The following is a 16,820-nucleotide window of genomic DNA, read 5'->3' on the forward strand; positions in this document are numbered from 1 at the left end:
AAACATGCTTTATTCTTTGTTTTTCCATAGTTGGTTTTACAGTAACTGGAGCCGGTTCTGATTATAAAGAGCTTACTGTTATTTATTTAGAGTAAATACAGTTGTACCTGGAAACAGGTAAAAGAACTAATGATCTTGCACCTCTCTATCCTCCTATGAGCCTATGATCTCTTAAAAGATGTTATATTCATAAAATTTGGGGGAATATGTTGTAAAATTATAACAAAATAAATCACATTTATTATAATAGAAATTATTTTTAAGATGTTTATATTGTAAGGCTAAAATTAATGACTTATATGGTTAGTGTAAAAATGTACAATTGTTAGATAGATACGGACCAAAGATACTTGATGATTTTTAATGGAAATTTTGGGCATAATATAGGAGGTATTGTAAATATATCTGCATTTAAATATTTCCATAAATAAATGCTTGTTGAAGGAGCACCATCAATATAACATTAGTTTTTCTTTTTTAAAATTTAATTTTTTTTAATCCAGCAGGTTCTTATTAGTTATCTATTTTATACACATCACTGTATACATGTCCATCTCAATCTCCCAATTCATTCCACCACCACCACCACCCCCGCCCCCCTCCCCCCTGCCGCTTTCCCCCCTTGGTGTCCATACTTTTGTTCTCTACATCTGTGTCTCAATTTCTGCCCTGCAAACTGGTTCATCTGTACCATTTTTCTAGGTTCCACATGTATGCATTAACATACGATGTTTGTTTTTCTCTTTCTGACTTACTTCACTCTGTATGACAGTCTCTAGGTCCATCCATGTCTCTACAAATGACCCAATTTCATTCCTTTTTGTGGCTGAGTCATATTCCACTGTATATATGTACCACATCTTCTTTATCCATTCGTCTGTCGATGGACATTTAGGTTGCTTCTATGACCTGGCTGTTGTAAATAGTGCTGCAATGAACATTGGGATGCATGACTCTTTTTGACTTATGGTTTTCTCAGGGCATATGCCCAATAGTGGGATTGCTGGGTCATATGGCAATTCTACTTTTAGTTTTTTAAGGAACGTCCATACTGTTCTCCACAGTGGCTGTATCAATTTACATTCCCACCAACAGTGCAAGAGGGTTCCCTTTTCTCCACACCTTCTCCAGCATTTGTTGTTTGTAGATTTTCTGATGATGCCCATTCTAACCGGAGTGAGGTGACACCTAAACATTAGTTTAAATTAGTTTTTCTGATTATACAACTATGAAACTAACTTCTGTAGTAATGAAGTACTAAATTAGTTGCTAAATTATGATAACTTCTCTATATAATTTCAGTTTGAACAGAAGAAATATAAGGCAGTAAAATATACTCCATGGAGAGTATGCCTTCAAATAAAATTAAAATCTAATTAGGGTGTGAATAAAAGTACTAAAATATTGTTGAGATTGATATTGAAGGTAATGCAGAAGAAAACTCTGCCTTGATAGTGGAAATAGCTCTGAGAGCCAGGAGTATGAAAAATAGCATTTAAGAAACCAAACTTTCTAATTGAATTTCTTGTCTTGATAAGCAAAAATAAAATTGGGAGCCGAGATGAAGGAGAAAAATCATAAATTCAGGAGCTCATTTATGCTGAGATGGTAATTTATAAATGCCAATCGTTCACAAAATATCCTACAAGTAACCTGCAGTTTTCCTTTCTAAAGTTTAGAACAAGGAGAATGTAATGTCTAAGTATAAAATTTGTACTAATTTAAAAGCAAATTAAGTATCCTAGTATTGGCCTCTGTATAAGAACTAAGAAGGTGGGAAACCTCAGCTGACTCAGATTGAGAACAGGGAACTTCATTTTAAGGTGAAATGAAACTGCCTTTATAGTCAGTGATCACTTTCTATGAATTACATGAGGTCAACAGTCAGATTCTGAAATGATTAAACCTACTAAATGAGGTTTAAAAAAGATTACTAAAAGATTATTATGTTGTCACTCTGAATGCATCATATTAAAAATTGGTAGGAGAGCCTATGAAAAAAGTACAGTCTCAGGAGAAACGGCAGCATAGATCACATTTTCCCTTTCCACGTGCTGTCTCCCCTCTGTGCCTTCCGTTCTTGGGCTGCTTCTTCTCTTGGCGTGCTCATTTTTTGAGATCCTACCACAGTGAACTGGAAATCCCTAGAGACTTGTTATTAAAACCACAGTTCTCTGACCAGCTGCATAAGTATCACCGAGGAGCCACTCAGACTTCACCCCAGACCTAAGGAATCAGAATCTTCATTTTAATAAGATTTTCAAGTGATTCCCCTGCACAGAAAATTTTGAGAAACACTGCTTTTGCATACCAGTATCTTGGGATCTTTGTAACACCTAGCTTTTCTGATAAACACTCTCTGGTTAATTGTGATTTGGTTTTGTGGGAGCCTGTTTCTGAAGCCCTTGTGCTGGCACTGTGGATTTTACATTGGGTTCTCCAGAACCAAATGTAGTTGTAGGGGTAACACAAAGATTTGATTTGAATTTTATTTAAAACTATCTATTTTATGGGCCTAAATAGAAGACCTAACTAGACATTTCTCCAAAGAATACATACAGATGGCCAACAGGCACATGAAAAGATGCTCGATATCACTAATTATTATAGAAATGCAAATCAAAACTACAGTGAGGTACCACCTCACATCGGTCAGAATGGCCATCATGAAAAAGTCTACAACTAACAAATGCTGGAGAGGGTGTGGAGAAAAGGGAAGCCTCCTACACTGTTGGCTGGAATGTAAACTGGTGCAGCTACCATGGAGAACAGTATGGAGATTTCTCAGAAAACTAAAAATTGGGTTACCATATGATCCTGCAGTCTTACTTCTGGGTATATATCTGGACAAACCTATAATTCAAAAAGATTCATGCACCCTTATGCTCATAGCAGCACTATTTACAATAGCCAAGACATGGGAGCAACCTAAGTGTCCACTGACAGATGACTGGATAAGAAAATGTGGTATATATATATATATATATGCATGTATGTGGGTGTGTATATATATATATATATATATATATACACACACACCCACATACATGCATATATACACATATATACATACACAATGGAATACTACTCAGTCATAAAAAAGAGTGAAATAATGCCATTTGCAGCAACATGGATGGACCTAGAGATTATCATACTAAGAGAAAGACAAATGCCGTATGATATCACTTACATGTGGAATCTAAAATACGACACAAATCAACATGTCTAAGAAACAAAAACAGACTCACAGACATAGAGAACAGACTTGTGGTTGCCAAGGGGGAGGCAAGGTAGGGGAGGGATGGATTGGGAGTTTGGGGTTAGCAGACGCAAACTATTATATATAGAATGGATAAACAACAAGGTCCTACTGTATACCACAAGGAACTATATTCAATATCCTGTGATAAACCATAAAGAAAAAGAATGTAAAAATGTATGTATAGTATATGTATAACTGAATCACATTGCTGTACAGCAGAAATTAACACAACCTTGTAAATCAACTATACTTCAAAAAAAAAAAAAAAAACTATTTTAATTTTTAAATACTGTAGAGAAAAGGAAATACAGCACCTTCAAAGTGCTTCGAAGACTACCAGTGCAGTCAGTTATGCTGTCAGATTAACATTTTTTAGATTTGAAATAAAATTTCTTCCACTATCCCCGTTTAAGTAATTAGTATCCATAGCCTAAAAAGTGTGCTGCTACAAACAAATGTGGTACACTTCTCAGTTTCTTATAATTGTGAATACCAATTTTCTCAATGCTTTGCAATTAAAATCAAGTATAGAGATAAAAGAGATATCTGGGTAAAATAAAACTGCACCTGTCATCCATAACCCTGGTTAGAGTTGTTGCATCCATCCAAACAGCCACTCTGTTCATACAGATTTTATATTAAGTAATTGTTATATATTTGAATTTCCAAATACAGCTTTTAGGTTCTAAAGCATTTTGGAAAGCATTGCCACAACGGAAAGCATGATTCCAGCTGAAAGAGTCTCTAATAACAGGGCTACCTCCGAACAGAGTTAATTGAATGCATCACTTCTTCCGGAGCCCTTTGATCACAACAAATTGACACCTGCCAACTTCTCCCCTGTATGTTCCTGATCCTGGTCAAGTAGTTCTCAAGTCGTGGCAGCAAAGTCATTTTGATTAATTTTTTGATGTGAATCAAACTTTCAAGCTAGCACATGGTATGAAACAAATTATACATTTCCTGTGACCTACTAAAATAATTAGTTCACTAGAGCAAGAGTCTGGATTTAAGACTAAAATCGTACATAGAAATAATCCATATTTCTCACAGTAAAAAATATTTTCTCTGAAATTACTTCAGTTCCTTGGTGTAACTTTCTAGTGTTGTGTTCATCCGTTCCTTCAGTCTGTCAATAGGCATTTGCTGAGTGGGCTGTATGCCTTGTCATGCTAAGAATCAAAAGATCAGAATCCCTCACTGTGGAGTCTCAGTTTAGAAGAGACAGATGCTCAAACAAATAATTACTGAACAATGTGATGATGGTATATTGGACAAATACAAATGGTTCCATAGGAGTACAAGAGAAGAAATAAATAATTAGGAAGGGGAAAGCTAGGTTAATTCAGATTTTATTTTGCTTGGTAACTGGTTCTAACATTTTTTTTAATATGGTGATAAAATATTATGGTTTGAAATTATATTTGAATCAATTTGATTTAGAAATAAAACATTTCTCACCATTAGGAATTAAAATGCCAGTAATCAACATAGGGATAATGTCAATTTAAAAAGATAAATATTAAGAAACAAACATTTAAAATAAAATATTTAACATTTTATTTAAATAAAAGATCACTTTTAAAGAAATAATACTGAATTTTATAAATGTTCAGTTAACCTCACTTGACTGTTAAACGCTTATGTGTGTGTAAGTACACACCAATATTTTTGATCATTTTGACATGGATTTTCTCATTTGTGCATTATTTAGAGCACATTTAGATTCCACCCTGGTTTCGCCTCGAGACTCTGTACTACTTCCCCTGAATTAATTGATATAATGAGCTGATGTAAATTACTTTCACTATTAGACTGAGTTACTGTTATCCCACAACAACTTAGAAGGTAAATATACCACACAAAGGCATACAAGTACTGAAATCCCAAATTAAGTATCAAAGATGTTTTTTAGCTTTGTGTAATTTTGGAGTGTCTGTATCATTGCTTCCCCACATGGTCTGGAGAATCAGGACTCTTGGATATAAATGCCTTCTGATAAGGCCTATGCCTGGGTACCTGTAGAGGGAAATGGCTCTGGCAATAGACCTGAACAACCCTGGGCTACCCACCCACTGACCGTGGTTCTAACTCTTCCTTCTTGCTTTCTTGCTTGCTCTGCTGGGAACAGTTTTCAATATTTTAATTATAAAAATGGAACTTCTCTTTTTAAGACCCAAGCGAAATGCTCTAAGCTTGATTAAGCCCTTTGTTTATAGTCTACCCATAACTACTCTGGTCTCCACATTTCTGTACGTTTCATATCACTCTGATGACGGATCAGATTCTGCCTAGTATTGTATCTCGCATGAATCTTATCCCCCACCCTCACCTCCACGTAGGTTATAGAGTCTTTGGAGAAGAAACATCTTTGTAGCCTGGATAACACCAAGTCCAAATTCATATGGAATAGAACTGCCTATTAAATGTAGAGTGAATTTTCCATCCCACCTCCTGAAAATCCAGTATCATGCTCTCTTATGTTGTATTTTCCCCCCTTATAATGTTCTTCCTCTCATTTTCTTCTCTTAAAATCCTGTCCTCCTAGGCTTAAGCTCTTGAAAGGCAGTGAATAGACTCTTGTTCATCTTCTGTTTCCCACAGTGCTCAGTAATTGTTTGTTGCATGACTAGAGGTTTGCAAAGAGTTGTAGAGGAACAGCATCCCTATATAAGAAACAGAGTTCCATGCCAAACTGGTCTGTGCCCTGCTATGGTAGTTTTAGGCATGGCTGATGGTAAGTCAGGAACAGGGGATGGAGAATATTATCTCTGAGGCCAGTCCTATTCTGTTTTGCAGCAAGACGCTACCAGGGCTTTACGATTATTGGTGTTCAAAGTGTGGCTCTCCATCAGGCAACCTGTGACCCTCTATTATGGGTTCTGCCTTTTTAATCTGGGTGGACTTTTCTACTTTAAAGAGTTTCCTATTCAAAGCTAGAAATATTTTGTGAATGCTAATACATAAGAAGAAAATAATTTGTGCTGTTGAAACAGGAGTTTTCCAGAACAAATTCCAGCTTCACTATTGCTAGGATACAGGCAGACTATAAAACAGTGCCCTGCAAGCAGTGGTTCAGATATCCATAGCTCCTGTTTATTGGCCCTCTATTTCTTGCCTATTAATTATCTGCTTTATGAACATTACCTCCTAATCTCAAAACTGTTGCGTTGTCCAGAAAGTTCATTTCCATAAGATGTTAAGGAAAAAACATGAACTTTTTGGCCAACCCAATACTTATCAGATAGGTATAATTACTCCATTTTACAAAATGAGAAAATTGAGGATCAGAAAGGTTAAATTACATCATCATAACTGGCTATTAAGTAAATAAAAAGACAAAGATTTGAACACAAAACCTGCATTTTTCCCCCATATTATACTTGCTGCCTCCTTATAAAGGTGGCTTTCATTAGCCGGCGGGGCATGGGAGGAGGGGTAAGGAAGACTTAGAAATCTTTTCTTATGAGGCTAGTATATTCTCATTGCTGTGGCATTATTTCAGAAACTCATATTGCTATATAAAAAAAAAAGAACTCAGCCTTAACCCCTTTCTGACTTGGTACTATTGGCCTTGATAAAGGATAGTACAGGAAACAAGATGGCTAATGTTCTGTCTCTCACCAGGAGGAAATTTAGCTAGTGTCTTTTTTTTTTTTTTTTTTTTGCGGTACGCGGGCCTCTCACTGTTGTGGCCTCTCCTGTTGAGGAGCACAGGCTCCGGAGGCGCAGGCTCAGCGGCCATGGCTCACGGGCCCAGCCGCTCTGCGGCATGTGGGATCCTCCTGGACTGGGGCACAAACCCATGTCCCCTGCATCGGCAGGCTGACTCTCAACCACTGCGCCACCTGGGAAGGCCCTAGTGTCTTTGTTTTTTTTGCAAAAGGAAAATAAAATGAATCTGTGATGTGCAAATGAATCTCTCAACTGTTTGTTAATTTCTACTGTTTACTCAAAAATGGGAAACACCAAGCCTGTGATACATCATCTTTTGTGCACTTGGCACCTTCCATCATGAATCATATTAATCTGTTTAAACTAACAAGGATTAATTGCCTTGGTAAGGCAACCTGACATTGGAATGATATATTGCCCAGACAGCTTGGAATTTAGCCACTCATAAATCTCATTTGTTTGTTGGTTTATTTCTGTTTGTCTCTTTCTCTGACAGATGTGTGCCCAATCACTGTGAGCATGGTGGGAAGTGCTCGCAAACGTGGGACAGCTTCATATGCACTTGTGATGAGACGGGATACAGTGGGGCCACCTGCCACAACTGTGAGTGCCAATTTATCTCACTTTAAACTTGTAATTGCATGAGAATCCTAGGTCTTCAGCTATGCTTTAAAGCTTAGCAACCTGAATAATCCACATAGTAAATCACTTGATTCTGAAGAACCCAGATTTCACTGTTGCTTTTCTAGAGTAGTATTCTAGTTGTCAAAATATATTCTCTCAAGCCTAATGACTCAAAAAGAAGGACCAACGTTTCCGAAGCTCCATAAACATGTAGTTGAGATTGGAATGCTGCTCTTGGATGTGCCTTTGTGTGTCTAAGCCACATCTGTCTGGATAGATTGTTTGGAAAATTGTGTTAGTATGATGTCTCTGACTGGATACTCATTTATCAGTTCATCAGAGAGGCAGACAGAGTGTAATTTGAACATTTAGTTTGTGGATGATAGTTGTCTCAGTGCTCTTTTAGAACTATTTGGCCACATTATTTAGATCAGAAAAATGAGGTGGAAAATGTAAGAAAGTCCATTGAAGTTGTATATGTAAAATAAAAATGCAAGAAGGCAGTTTTTTTTAAATATTAAAAAATAAAAAGTAGCATGCAAAAATGTTTTTTAGAACACAGATGTGCCTTGTTTTACATAATAGCTTTTCCCTGAAAAGTTAAATAAAAATTATACTTTTATAATTCAAAGATTATTAAAAATGAATATTAACTTTATAATTGTAATGTTAATTTTCCGATAACGCATAGCACTTTTGAAGACAGATTTGCCATAAAATATATAGTTGAAAGAAGAAGGTCATCTGTTATGTAGCATGAATGTGTGTGTGTGTGTGTGTGTGTGTGTGTGTGTGTGTGTGTGTGTGTGTGTGTGTAAGAAGGAAGGAGGAAAGAGATTCAGTCTTCTTCAGTCTTCTCTCCGTATGAAAATCTAGTATCTAAATCCTCTAAGTATACAGAGTGCTTTCTCTTCATTTCACTTTTAGAAAATAATAACAAGCAAAATATTATTAGAGTTCTGGGGACAGTAAAAATGTAATACCATTCTCTGAGACTTTTCATATCATCATTTGTAGTAATGTACAGTAAGACATTGGGTTCAGCATATATTGTAAGACCTCAACTAAGAAAAAAATTTGTAATTTATTTTATTGCACTTATTAATTTGTTTAGGAGGATATTTTAAAACACCAAGAGACAAAAAGAACTAGAAAATTAACATTAATAGGGTGATATAAAAGAGTTAAAACAGACACTTAGTAGATTCATCTCTACAGTATTTATATATAGATATGTAAAAAAATATTTTAATGAATAAAGAACCAAAGTGATTGATATTGAAATTAATTAGAATTAAGGAGTTATGACTAAAATTGTACCCTTCCAATCACATCAAAATATTAACTTTCATCATATGACATTCATTGTATGATACATAATGCTTGAACTAAGTAACTTAGATGAAACAAAGTGCCTTCACTCCACCAGTAGAATTTATATAATATGTTATAAATACCACCTTTAACTATCACAATCTTGTTTCTGAGAATGGAAATTCTAACTAAAGGAAAGAACAAGAAATTGGTGGTGGTTACAAGTGTTTCCTATCTCAGCAACCACTTTTATATTTAATGTAAAAGCAAATAATTTTTTTAATAATTGCTTCTTTCATTGAATACACAGCAAAGAAAAAAGACATTTAAACATATTAAATTAAAAACAATTTAAAATATATGCCAGTAGTTGAATAGTTAAGTGTTTGTTTTTTTTTTAAAGCGTTAACAACTCCAAGTATTAGAAATGTCCTAAGTGTGGTTAGATTTGGCTCTTGTGGGAAGTTATAAATGTAAAAGAGGGAAATTATCTCTTCCCTGCTGCTTATTCTACTCTTCCTTCATTTAATTTTTGTGTGTATGAATATAGAATCATTCATTTTAACAATGAAAGCCTGATCGCTCATTGTCTTCCCCAAATAAGGCCAAAATGTTGAAAATCATGTGTGTGCATAAATAGAGGTTAGAAGACCATAGTGCAGAGTTCAAGAAAGGATTGATTGGACACAATGTTGTTGTGAAAGATATATCTTGTGGGTTGTAGAAGGCACATGCTTCCAAATAAGCTAAAAGACTTGATATATCTCTTAGTTACTCCCATGAATTAGTTAAAAATTGGGAGGGTCTGGCCCAGCACATAATACTGTGAAAATTATATAATATATGCTATTCAGTTCGATACAGAATGAACAATTCGGCATTTTTACGTAGTCAGTGACTGCATGGGCTTCTGATGCTGCCTGTGAGGTCACCATGCTGGGTGCCTTTGCAGGAAGTCATTCTCTTCTCTTGGACTTCCTTAGTTCCTCTGCCGACTAAATGCCTCCTGAGCTCTTACAGTTCTGAAATCCGAGGAGCTGAGACTTCCAGTTGCTTATTCTGTGTTCTGTGTTTTGACCTTTGTTAGCATTATTAAATTTTTACCTCATTATTTTCAGTGAAAGACCAAGTGTCCCTTTTGTAAAGGAACTATGGTAATTTTAAAATAGTACTAGTTTAAAAAGGTAAAGAACAGCTAACTAAAGTCTGAAATTTAGTAAAACTAAATATTTAGGAGAGCTTCAAACATTACAATTAGGCTGCTAGCTGTTTAACACATTTTCTTCCCTGGTCCAGGCTTGGCCGGGATGCGAAAGCTATTCCTTGCGTGATTGTCCAGGCTGGGTTGTAGTCCAAGATGGAGGCTCGAAGCCCTTCTTTGACAGGTCACACTGCCTGAGTTTGAACTTGGATCGACTTACTTGTAATTGTGGGCACTAAAACCGTTTGAGCTTCATTTTTCTTCTTTGTGAAATGAGATTAATAACAGCACCACCCCATAAAACCATTGTGAGATTAAATGAGATGATTTGTGGAGAACACTGAGAAGGACTTTAGCATATGTTAGTACTCAGTAAATTATTGCCACTTCATCCCATTCAGAACAATCATCCCTTTGCTCTGAATTTCTGTACAAATAGTTGTCCATATCACACAATTTGTCACTTAATTTCATGCTGCCATTTATTGTTTGCTATCATTTCCATGGCAGATTTGAGCTTGAAGTGAATGACTGGTTTCCATAGGGTTTTGTTTTTCCAGAAGAATTGAAGAACATTAAAAGTGATCTGGGTATGTCCTAGACCTGTCTGTCTGTTTCTTTGTTGCTTATACCTGGAGGAATTAATTTTCAAGTGAATTCTCTACAGGGCTCAGAGGATTGTCATTTACAAACCACCCCCATGAGGAGACAGGGTGTCATCCTTTGGGTGAGGAAATCCTACAAGAAAAGCCACAGATTGCAGGAAAGGGAGAGACAGTTTTTCGTGTTCAAAAACTAAGGAGGCTAGTTTGTGAAAAAATGCAAATACATTACATTCTTGGAGTTGCATACCTTTAAAATTTCCTTATGCAGGTATTCCATTCTCAATTAGTTTCTAAGAACTGACTATTAGCATATCAAAACATAAAATCATGACACACAGACACAGAGGGTGGAATGATCATGTTAAATAGTTTATTTGCTTTGTTTCATTGACTTATCCCTACTTCATTCTCCCCAAAGTGTAAGAATTTGTCTTTATTTTGAGCAAAACTTCATGTTTATAGCTATAGTATTTTTCTCTTAGTGGTGATAGATAGACCCTTTTCAGTAGATCTCCAAGCTCACATTCCAATACCTCAAATGCTTTTTAGGATCTAATTATCATCTCATTTTTTTTCACGTGTGTTCTTTACACTTCATAATTATGGCTCTGGTTTACATAAATTAATTCAAAAACCTATCCCTTATCCCAGGGCTTAGCAGATATTTTTTCTCATGCTGCTGGGGTCTGTCTTTGACCTCAGTCATTCTTACATATACTATTAGTCCCCTATATGGAACTGCCCTAAAAATCCCCAGGGTATCCTCAATAATATGAACCCTTTCACTATTTTCACAAGTACCAGAGGATATTTGACAAATATAAGCAATGTTTTGGGGTGGAACTCTATAAGAATTACTAGATGACAGACCTTCATTCGGAGAGAAAATAGTTTTCCCAGATATCTTTTTATTAAAGGAGGGACTTTCACCTTGCCCAGATATACAGACATGACTGTTTCCAGAGGAAGTAGGAGGAGGTAAGTTAGATGACCTATGAAGATCTCTTCCAATTTTAAAATTATGTGATTTCTGAATTCTGAAATACTAAGAAGAAACAGGGATTGATGTTGCCACAGAAATGCAAAAGTAAATTTTTCGCCAGCCAGTTTTAGAAGGAAAATTGAAATTTAAAAGGAAACTATTCTACATTCTGTAGTCTGGAGCTATGACTCTAGGTCTATAAATTTGTAAACCATAAATTATACTGCACCTTATTACTGCACACATGAAAAGTGAAGTGGATTTCAATAGCTCACACCATGTTATTTATAAGCCATTATACCCATAAGTAACTTAATTCAAGGCATAATTTTTTAAAAAGAAATTATTCCTACCTGCTGAAAGTCACACTAACCTAGGGCATAAAAACATAGATTTATTGGCACAAGGAAATATGGTCCCCCCATCCATTTGGAACTACCACAAACTTAGACACCAATGAAGACAACTTGGAATTTGACCATTGCTACCAAAAAAACAAAAAACAAAAGGGGCAGGCATTGGGTGGAATCATGGCCTTATGGAATTGGAATCCATCCTTCAGCTGTAAGTTCAGTTGGTTTACAAGGTCCTACTTGGTATGGCTGTGTCTTTAACCTGGTTTTCAGCCATACTCTTCCTCTCTGTCTCCCCTCTAGTCCCACTGGCCTCCTTTCAGTTTTCCATACTTGCGTGGTACCCTGGAACTGTTCACTCTCCCCTCCCACTGCCACGACCACAGGACTTTTGCACATCCTCTCTGCTGTGCTTGGTATGTTCCTAGTCATCCTTCAGATCTCAGCTCAGTAGTCACCACCTTAGGGAAGCTTTCCATGAACCCGTAATTAGGTCAAATCCTCTTATTTCAAGACATATATCTTCCTCTTAGCCTTGGTGATGGCTGTGATTTTGCATTTATCATTTGTGATTCTTTAATAATATCTGTCTTTTCCACTGGACTATAATATCTGAGAGGAGATAGTGCCAGGTTCTGTCCACCATTTTATTCCCAGAGCCCACCCAGCATATAATATGTGCTCAGTGAATATGCACTGAATCTAAGAGTGAATAAATGACAGATAACCTAAGAAGCATCAAGGGCTTTTTAAAAATCAATGTCCTTTATCCAGATTTATGAAGGTTGTAAAGCTAAGAAGAGAGAGTAAAGCCAAAGGGAGAAAAAGAAAACAGAAAAAGGAGGGTAGAGGATAAAAGATGCATTAATTCAAAGCAGAGGGCGCAGTGATAGACATGACAGCACAAACAATCACAAGAGGTGTAGAGTTTTAAGAAATTATATGGACAGATTCAATATATGGGCACACAAACCCACACGTTTCAAATAATCTTCGAGGAAAATATTGCCATGTTAAGACACCATTCGTTAAAGTAACTTGTGAGACTATATAGTAATAGTGGCAAAATAAGTTGCAACGGCAACAAAAGATCTTAGATAACATAGTGCAGTCAACTCCTGTGCTGGCTGATTGTATGAGCTGTTCTAAAATAAATATAAGAGGGAGAGGATATGGGGATGTATGTATACGTATAGCTGATTCACTTTGTTATAAGTATATGTATAGTTTATTCACTTTGTTATAAAGCAGAAACTAACACACCATTGTAAAGCAATTATACTCCAATAAAGATGTTAAAAAAAGTTGTATTAACAGGATTTGAACTTACACACACACACACACACAAAATTAAAAAAATATAGATGTGTTTAAATACTGACCATCTAGTGAATGATAAAAAACTGTTTAAACTTGGTATGAAATTTGAATAAGATGAACATAATCCTTTGATTTATCATGTAATATCATGTGTGTGTTCTTACTACAGCAGAACTGTGGAAAGGGAAAAGAACTCAGGGTTTGAAATCAGATGACCTACTGTGAAACCCTCAGGCTATCTCGCCAGCCTTTTTCCCTCATCAGCTGAGCCAGCCTAGTGTAGGGCTGTACCCTCTCCCATTCCTCCAGCCCTCTTAGCACATTTGTGTGGATTCCATCTACACCCCTGGAGGGTAAGGTCAGCTCTCCCATTACATGCTGTTAGTTACAGGTCACTAACAGCAATTAAATGAGAAGCACTGGGTTTAATACACTTCCTCCTCGTCTCCTTTATTTCCCCCTCTGGGCTGCCCTGCCTTTGTGCTTTGACAATCACTTAACCTCTCTGAACTTAAGTTTCTTCTGGGAGATTCAATGAAATATTGTCTCTTAAAGTGCTTTGTAAATATAGAAAGCATCCTAGATCTTGTTGTAACTTTTATTGCACTGCGAAGTCTTAAAAAACAGCCAGCCAAATTTTTGTCTGCTTATAAGTAGCTTAAGGATACGAGTACTGATACAGTTGATTCTCAAAGAAAAGATCAGAGAGTGTCTAAATATTTTAGCCAATACTCATTGAAAAGATAAAAGGCTGTATTAGCAAATATAGTGGCTACCCAGGCTGATTTATATGAACAGAGTGAATCTGCTGTTTCTAATCTAGACATGGCATTAAGTAGCCAGGCTGTGCCTCTTTGTTATCAGGTGAACAATTGCCAAATTCTTCCAATTTTACCTCCCTCTCATGCCCCCGTTCTATTCCTACACCATGAACTACTTCATATGCTCAGTGTGTCCTTGTCATTAAAGAGTGGCTATGGTGCCGTGGGACACCAAGGTTCTGATTCCCACCATCATTTATTCATTCATCATTATGTTGAGAGCTGATCCTGTCCTGCCTATAGAACAGGTGTGGAGTGTGGAGACGAGAATGGAGCAAGGCAGGGATACTAGAATAGAGTGTTGGACAGCCTCCTCCAAAGAAGTGCATAATTTCATTAAAAATAAAAGTCCTTATAATCGTAATTCATTTTCATATCCCTGGTTCATTGGGATTGTGAGCTGAGGGTAAATTGTACCATGTGCTTACCTTTTACAGTCTAGGTTGGTAATTTTCATGTTTACAAAATATTTATAAATGTAATTATATGGGAAATTATTTAATGCTATATCACAAATTCTTTATGGTTTTAAGCAATCGTTTTATCTTTTCAGAGGTTATTATCAGATTATTTACTTGTTTATTTCTGTTTTTTGTCTGATCAGATTGGCAGAGAAATCAGGGTGAGGAGGCTGCAGCTTCAGCATGGTGCTGGGTAGAGAAAGCAGTTATCAGTAGAATATGTGCAATTACAGTGTTAGCAAGCTCATGCTTGGTTGTGTGTATTCTCTAGCCGAGAAGCTCACTTTCTTACCAGAGTTGGAGCATTTGGGGAAAGAGGAAAAATGACAAGCGCTGTCACTTCCTGAAATCACACTTATTAGGAAAAGCATCTCCTTTGCTCACATTCTCACCTGGCCTCTGTAAATAAAGGAAGGTGGAGAGAAGTGGGGAGTGTCATCTGTGTGGAAATGTTGGAACGGGATTTAGAGGCCATTCTCTCCTTCAGCTACAACCAAATAAATTACACTGGATTGAAATAGTGCAGGTCGGGGGCTTCTCTGGTGGTGCAGCGGTTGAGAATCTGCCTGCTAATGCAGGGGACACGGGTTCGAGCCCTGGTCTGGGAAGATCCCACATGCCGCGGAGCAACTAGGTCCGTGAGCCACAACTACTGAGCCTGCGCGTCTGGAGCCTGTGCTCCGCAACAAGAGAGGCCACGATAGTGAGAGGCCCACGTACCGCGATGAAGAGTGGCCCCCGCTTGCCACCAACTAGAGAAAGCCCTCGCACAGAAACGAAGACCCAACACAGAAAAAATAAATTAATTAATTAATAAAATAGTGCAGGTCATTTGGAGAAACACAGCCCAAGCACCTTTACATTTCTAAGGCACCCCAAATTTCAAATTAATCCCCTCTTTCATGCCTTGCTTTGGAAAGATGGCTAAGATTAAACATAGAAAGAAAGGATTTAATTTCAGTTTTACAAAGACTCTTTCAATAGTTTCAAAACTATGTCTTTCTCTTTGAATAAAGAGCCTTTGCAAAAAGTTGATCTGCAAATGCATATTGAAAAGCAGACTGCTCTACCAACAGAGGAGCTGTGAACCTGTGAACTTCTCAGAGGTGATAAAATGCCAGAGCCAGGTCTCTAGGAGTTGACATTATTCACTCAGCTCCCCTGTGACTCTCTCATCCAAGGTTCAGAGTGAGGAGAAAAAGGGATAGAAAACACCCACCTCTGCACCTTTGCCAAGTTCCATTAGGGGGAAGAAGTCTGAGGGAGGGAGGGCTGTTTAATTGAAAGATACGGAAGGAAACTTCTGAGATGTTTATATCCACTCAGAACACAAGAAAGGAGAATTAAAGTTAAAAGCACTATGTGCCTCTCCTTTGATCCATCTGACATTTCCCAAATCAAACTGTGTTTTTGCTTCATACTGACATTAGTCACTGTGTTCCTGTTGCAAGTCTTCAGCTTGGTGTATACACCTTGGTGTATAGGAGTATCTCTAACTCATAGACAGTTTCAGTTCATTCAGTAATATTATGTCTATTTTGTATGCAGCACACTATGTGGATGCAGAAATACAGACAAGAGCCCATTTCCTTATGAAGTAGATGAGGTAGTTAGAAAAGGAAGCAGGACAAATATTCAGGAAACATTAATATATTAGTAGATGTTTATGTACCAAACTGGTGTAAAGGCTAGTATGTATATGTAATAGGAGAGAGAGAACAATGCAACCAAGATGGTCAGGAAGGGTTCAAGGAGGAGCTGAACCCTGGCTAAATTCCTTGTTTTGGGGGGAATAAAGATTGGGACTGGCGGAGTCCAAGGCAGAAATAAACATGGAGTGTGGAGAGGCATGCTAGTGAGGAGACCAGCTTTGGAGTCCTCAGACCTCAAGGGGAATACTCACTTAGATTTTTGCATGTCATAGGATCTGGGGAAGTTGCTGAATCTCCCAGATGAGCACCACCCTGTTTGAATGGTGTGCTGCAGCCAGGATTGTTAAGTATTCAGGAACTTTGTGAGCCGGTTGTTAAAGCTTGGTACCTTGAACCAGGTACAGTGGGAGAATTTACCCCATGGAACTTGACAAACTCGACAAACTTTTTTTTCTTTTTTTTGGTAAAACTGGTTTACCAGAATATCATTGCCCTGTTTCATTATTAATAAAATGAGAATAATAGTATCTCCTATCAGTATTGTTGTGAA

General features: G+C 37.1%; 1 protein-coding gene across 1 annotated transcript in view; it reads left to right on the forward strand.

The window, feature by feature from the left end:
• CNTNAP2 (contactin associated protein 2) overlaps nucleotides 1-16,820 on the forward strand; it is a 982,287-nt gene that overhangs the window by 193,587 nt on the left and 771,880 nt on the right. The window contains exon 5 of the mRNA XM_073809473.1: nucleotides 7,434-7,540. Coding sequence (XP_073665574.1) covers nucleotides 7,434-7,540 — 107 coding nt within the window. The remainder of the gene's footprint in view (nucleotides 1-7,433; nucleotides 7,541-16,820) is intronic.

Source organism: Tursiops truncatus, chromosome 9 (genome assembly GCF_011762595.2).
Source record: "Tursiops truncatus isolate mTurTru1 chromosome 9, mTurTru1.mat.Y, whole genome shotgun sequence".
Lineage (NCBI taxonomy): Eukaryota > Metazoa > Chordata > Mammalia > Artiodactyla > Delphinidae > Tursiops > Tursiops truncatus.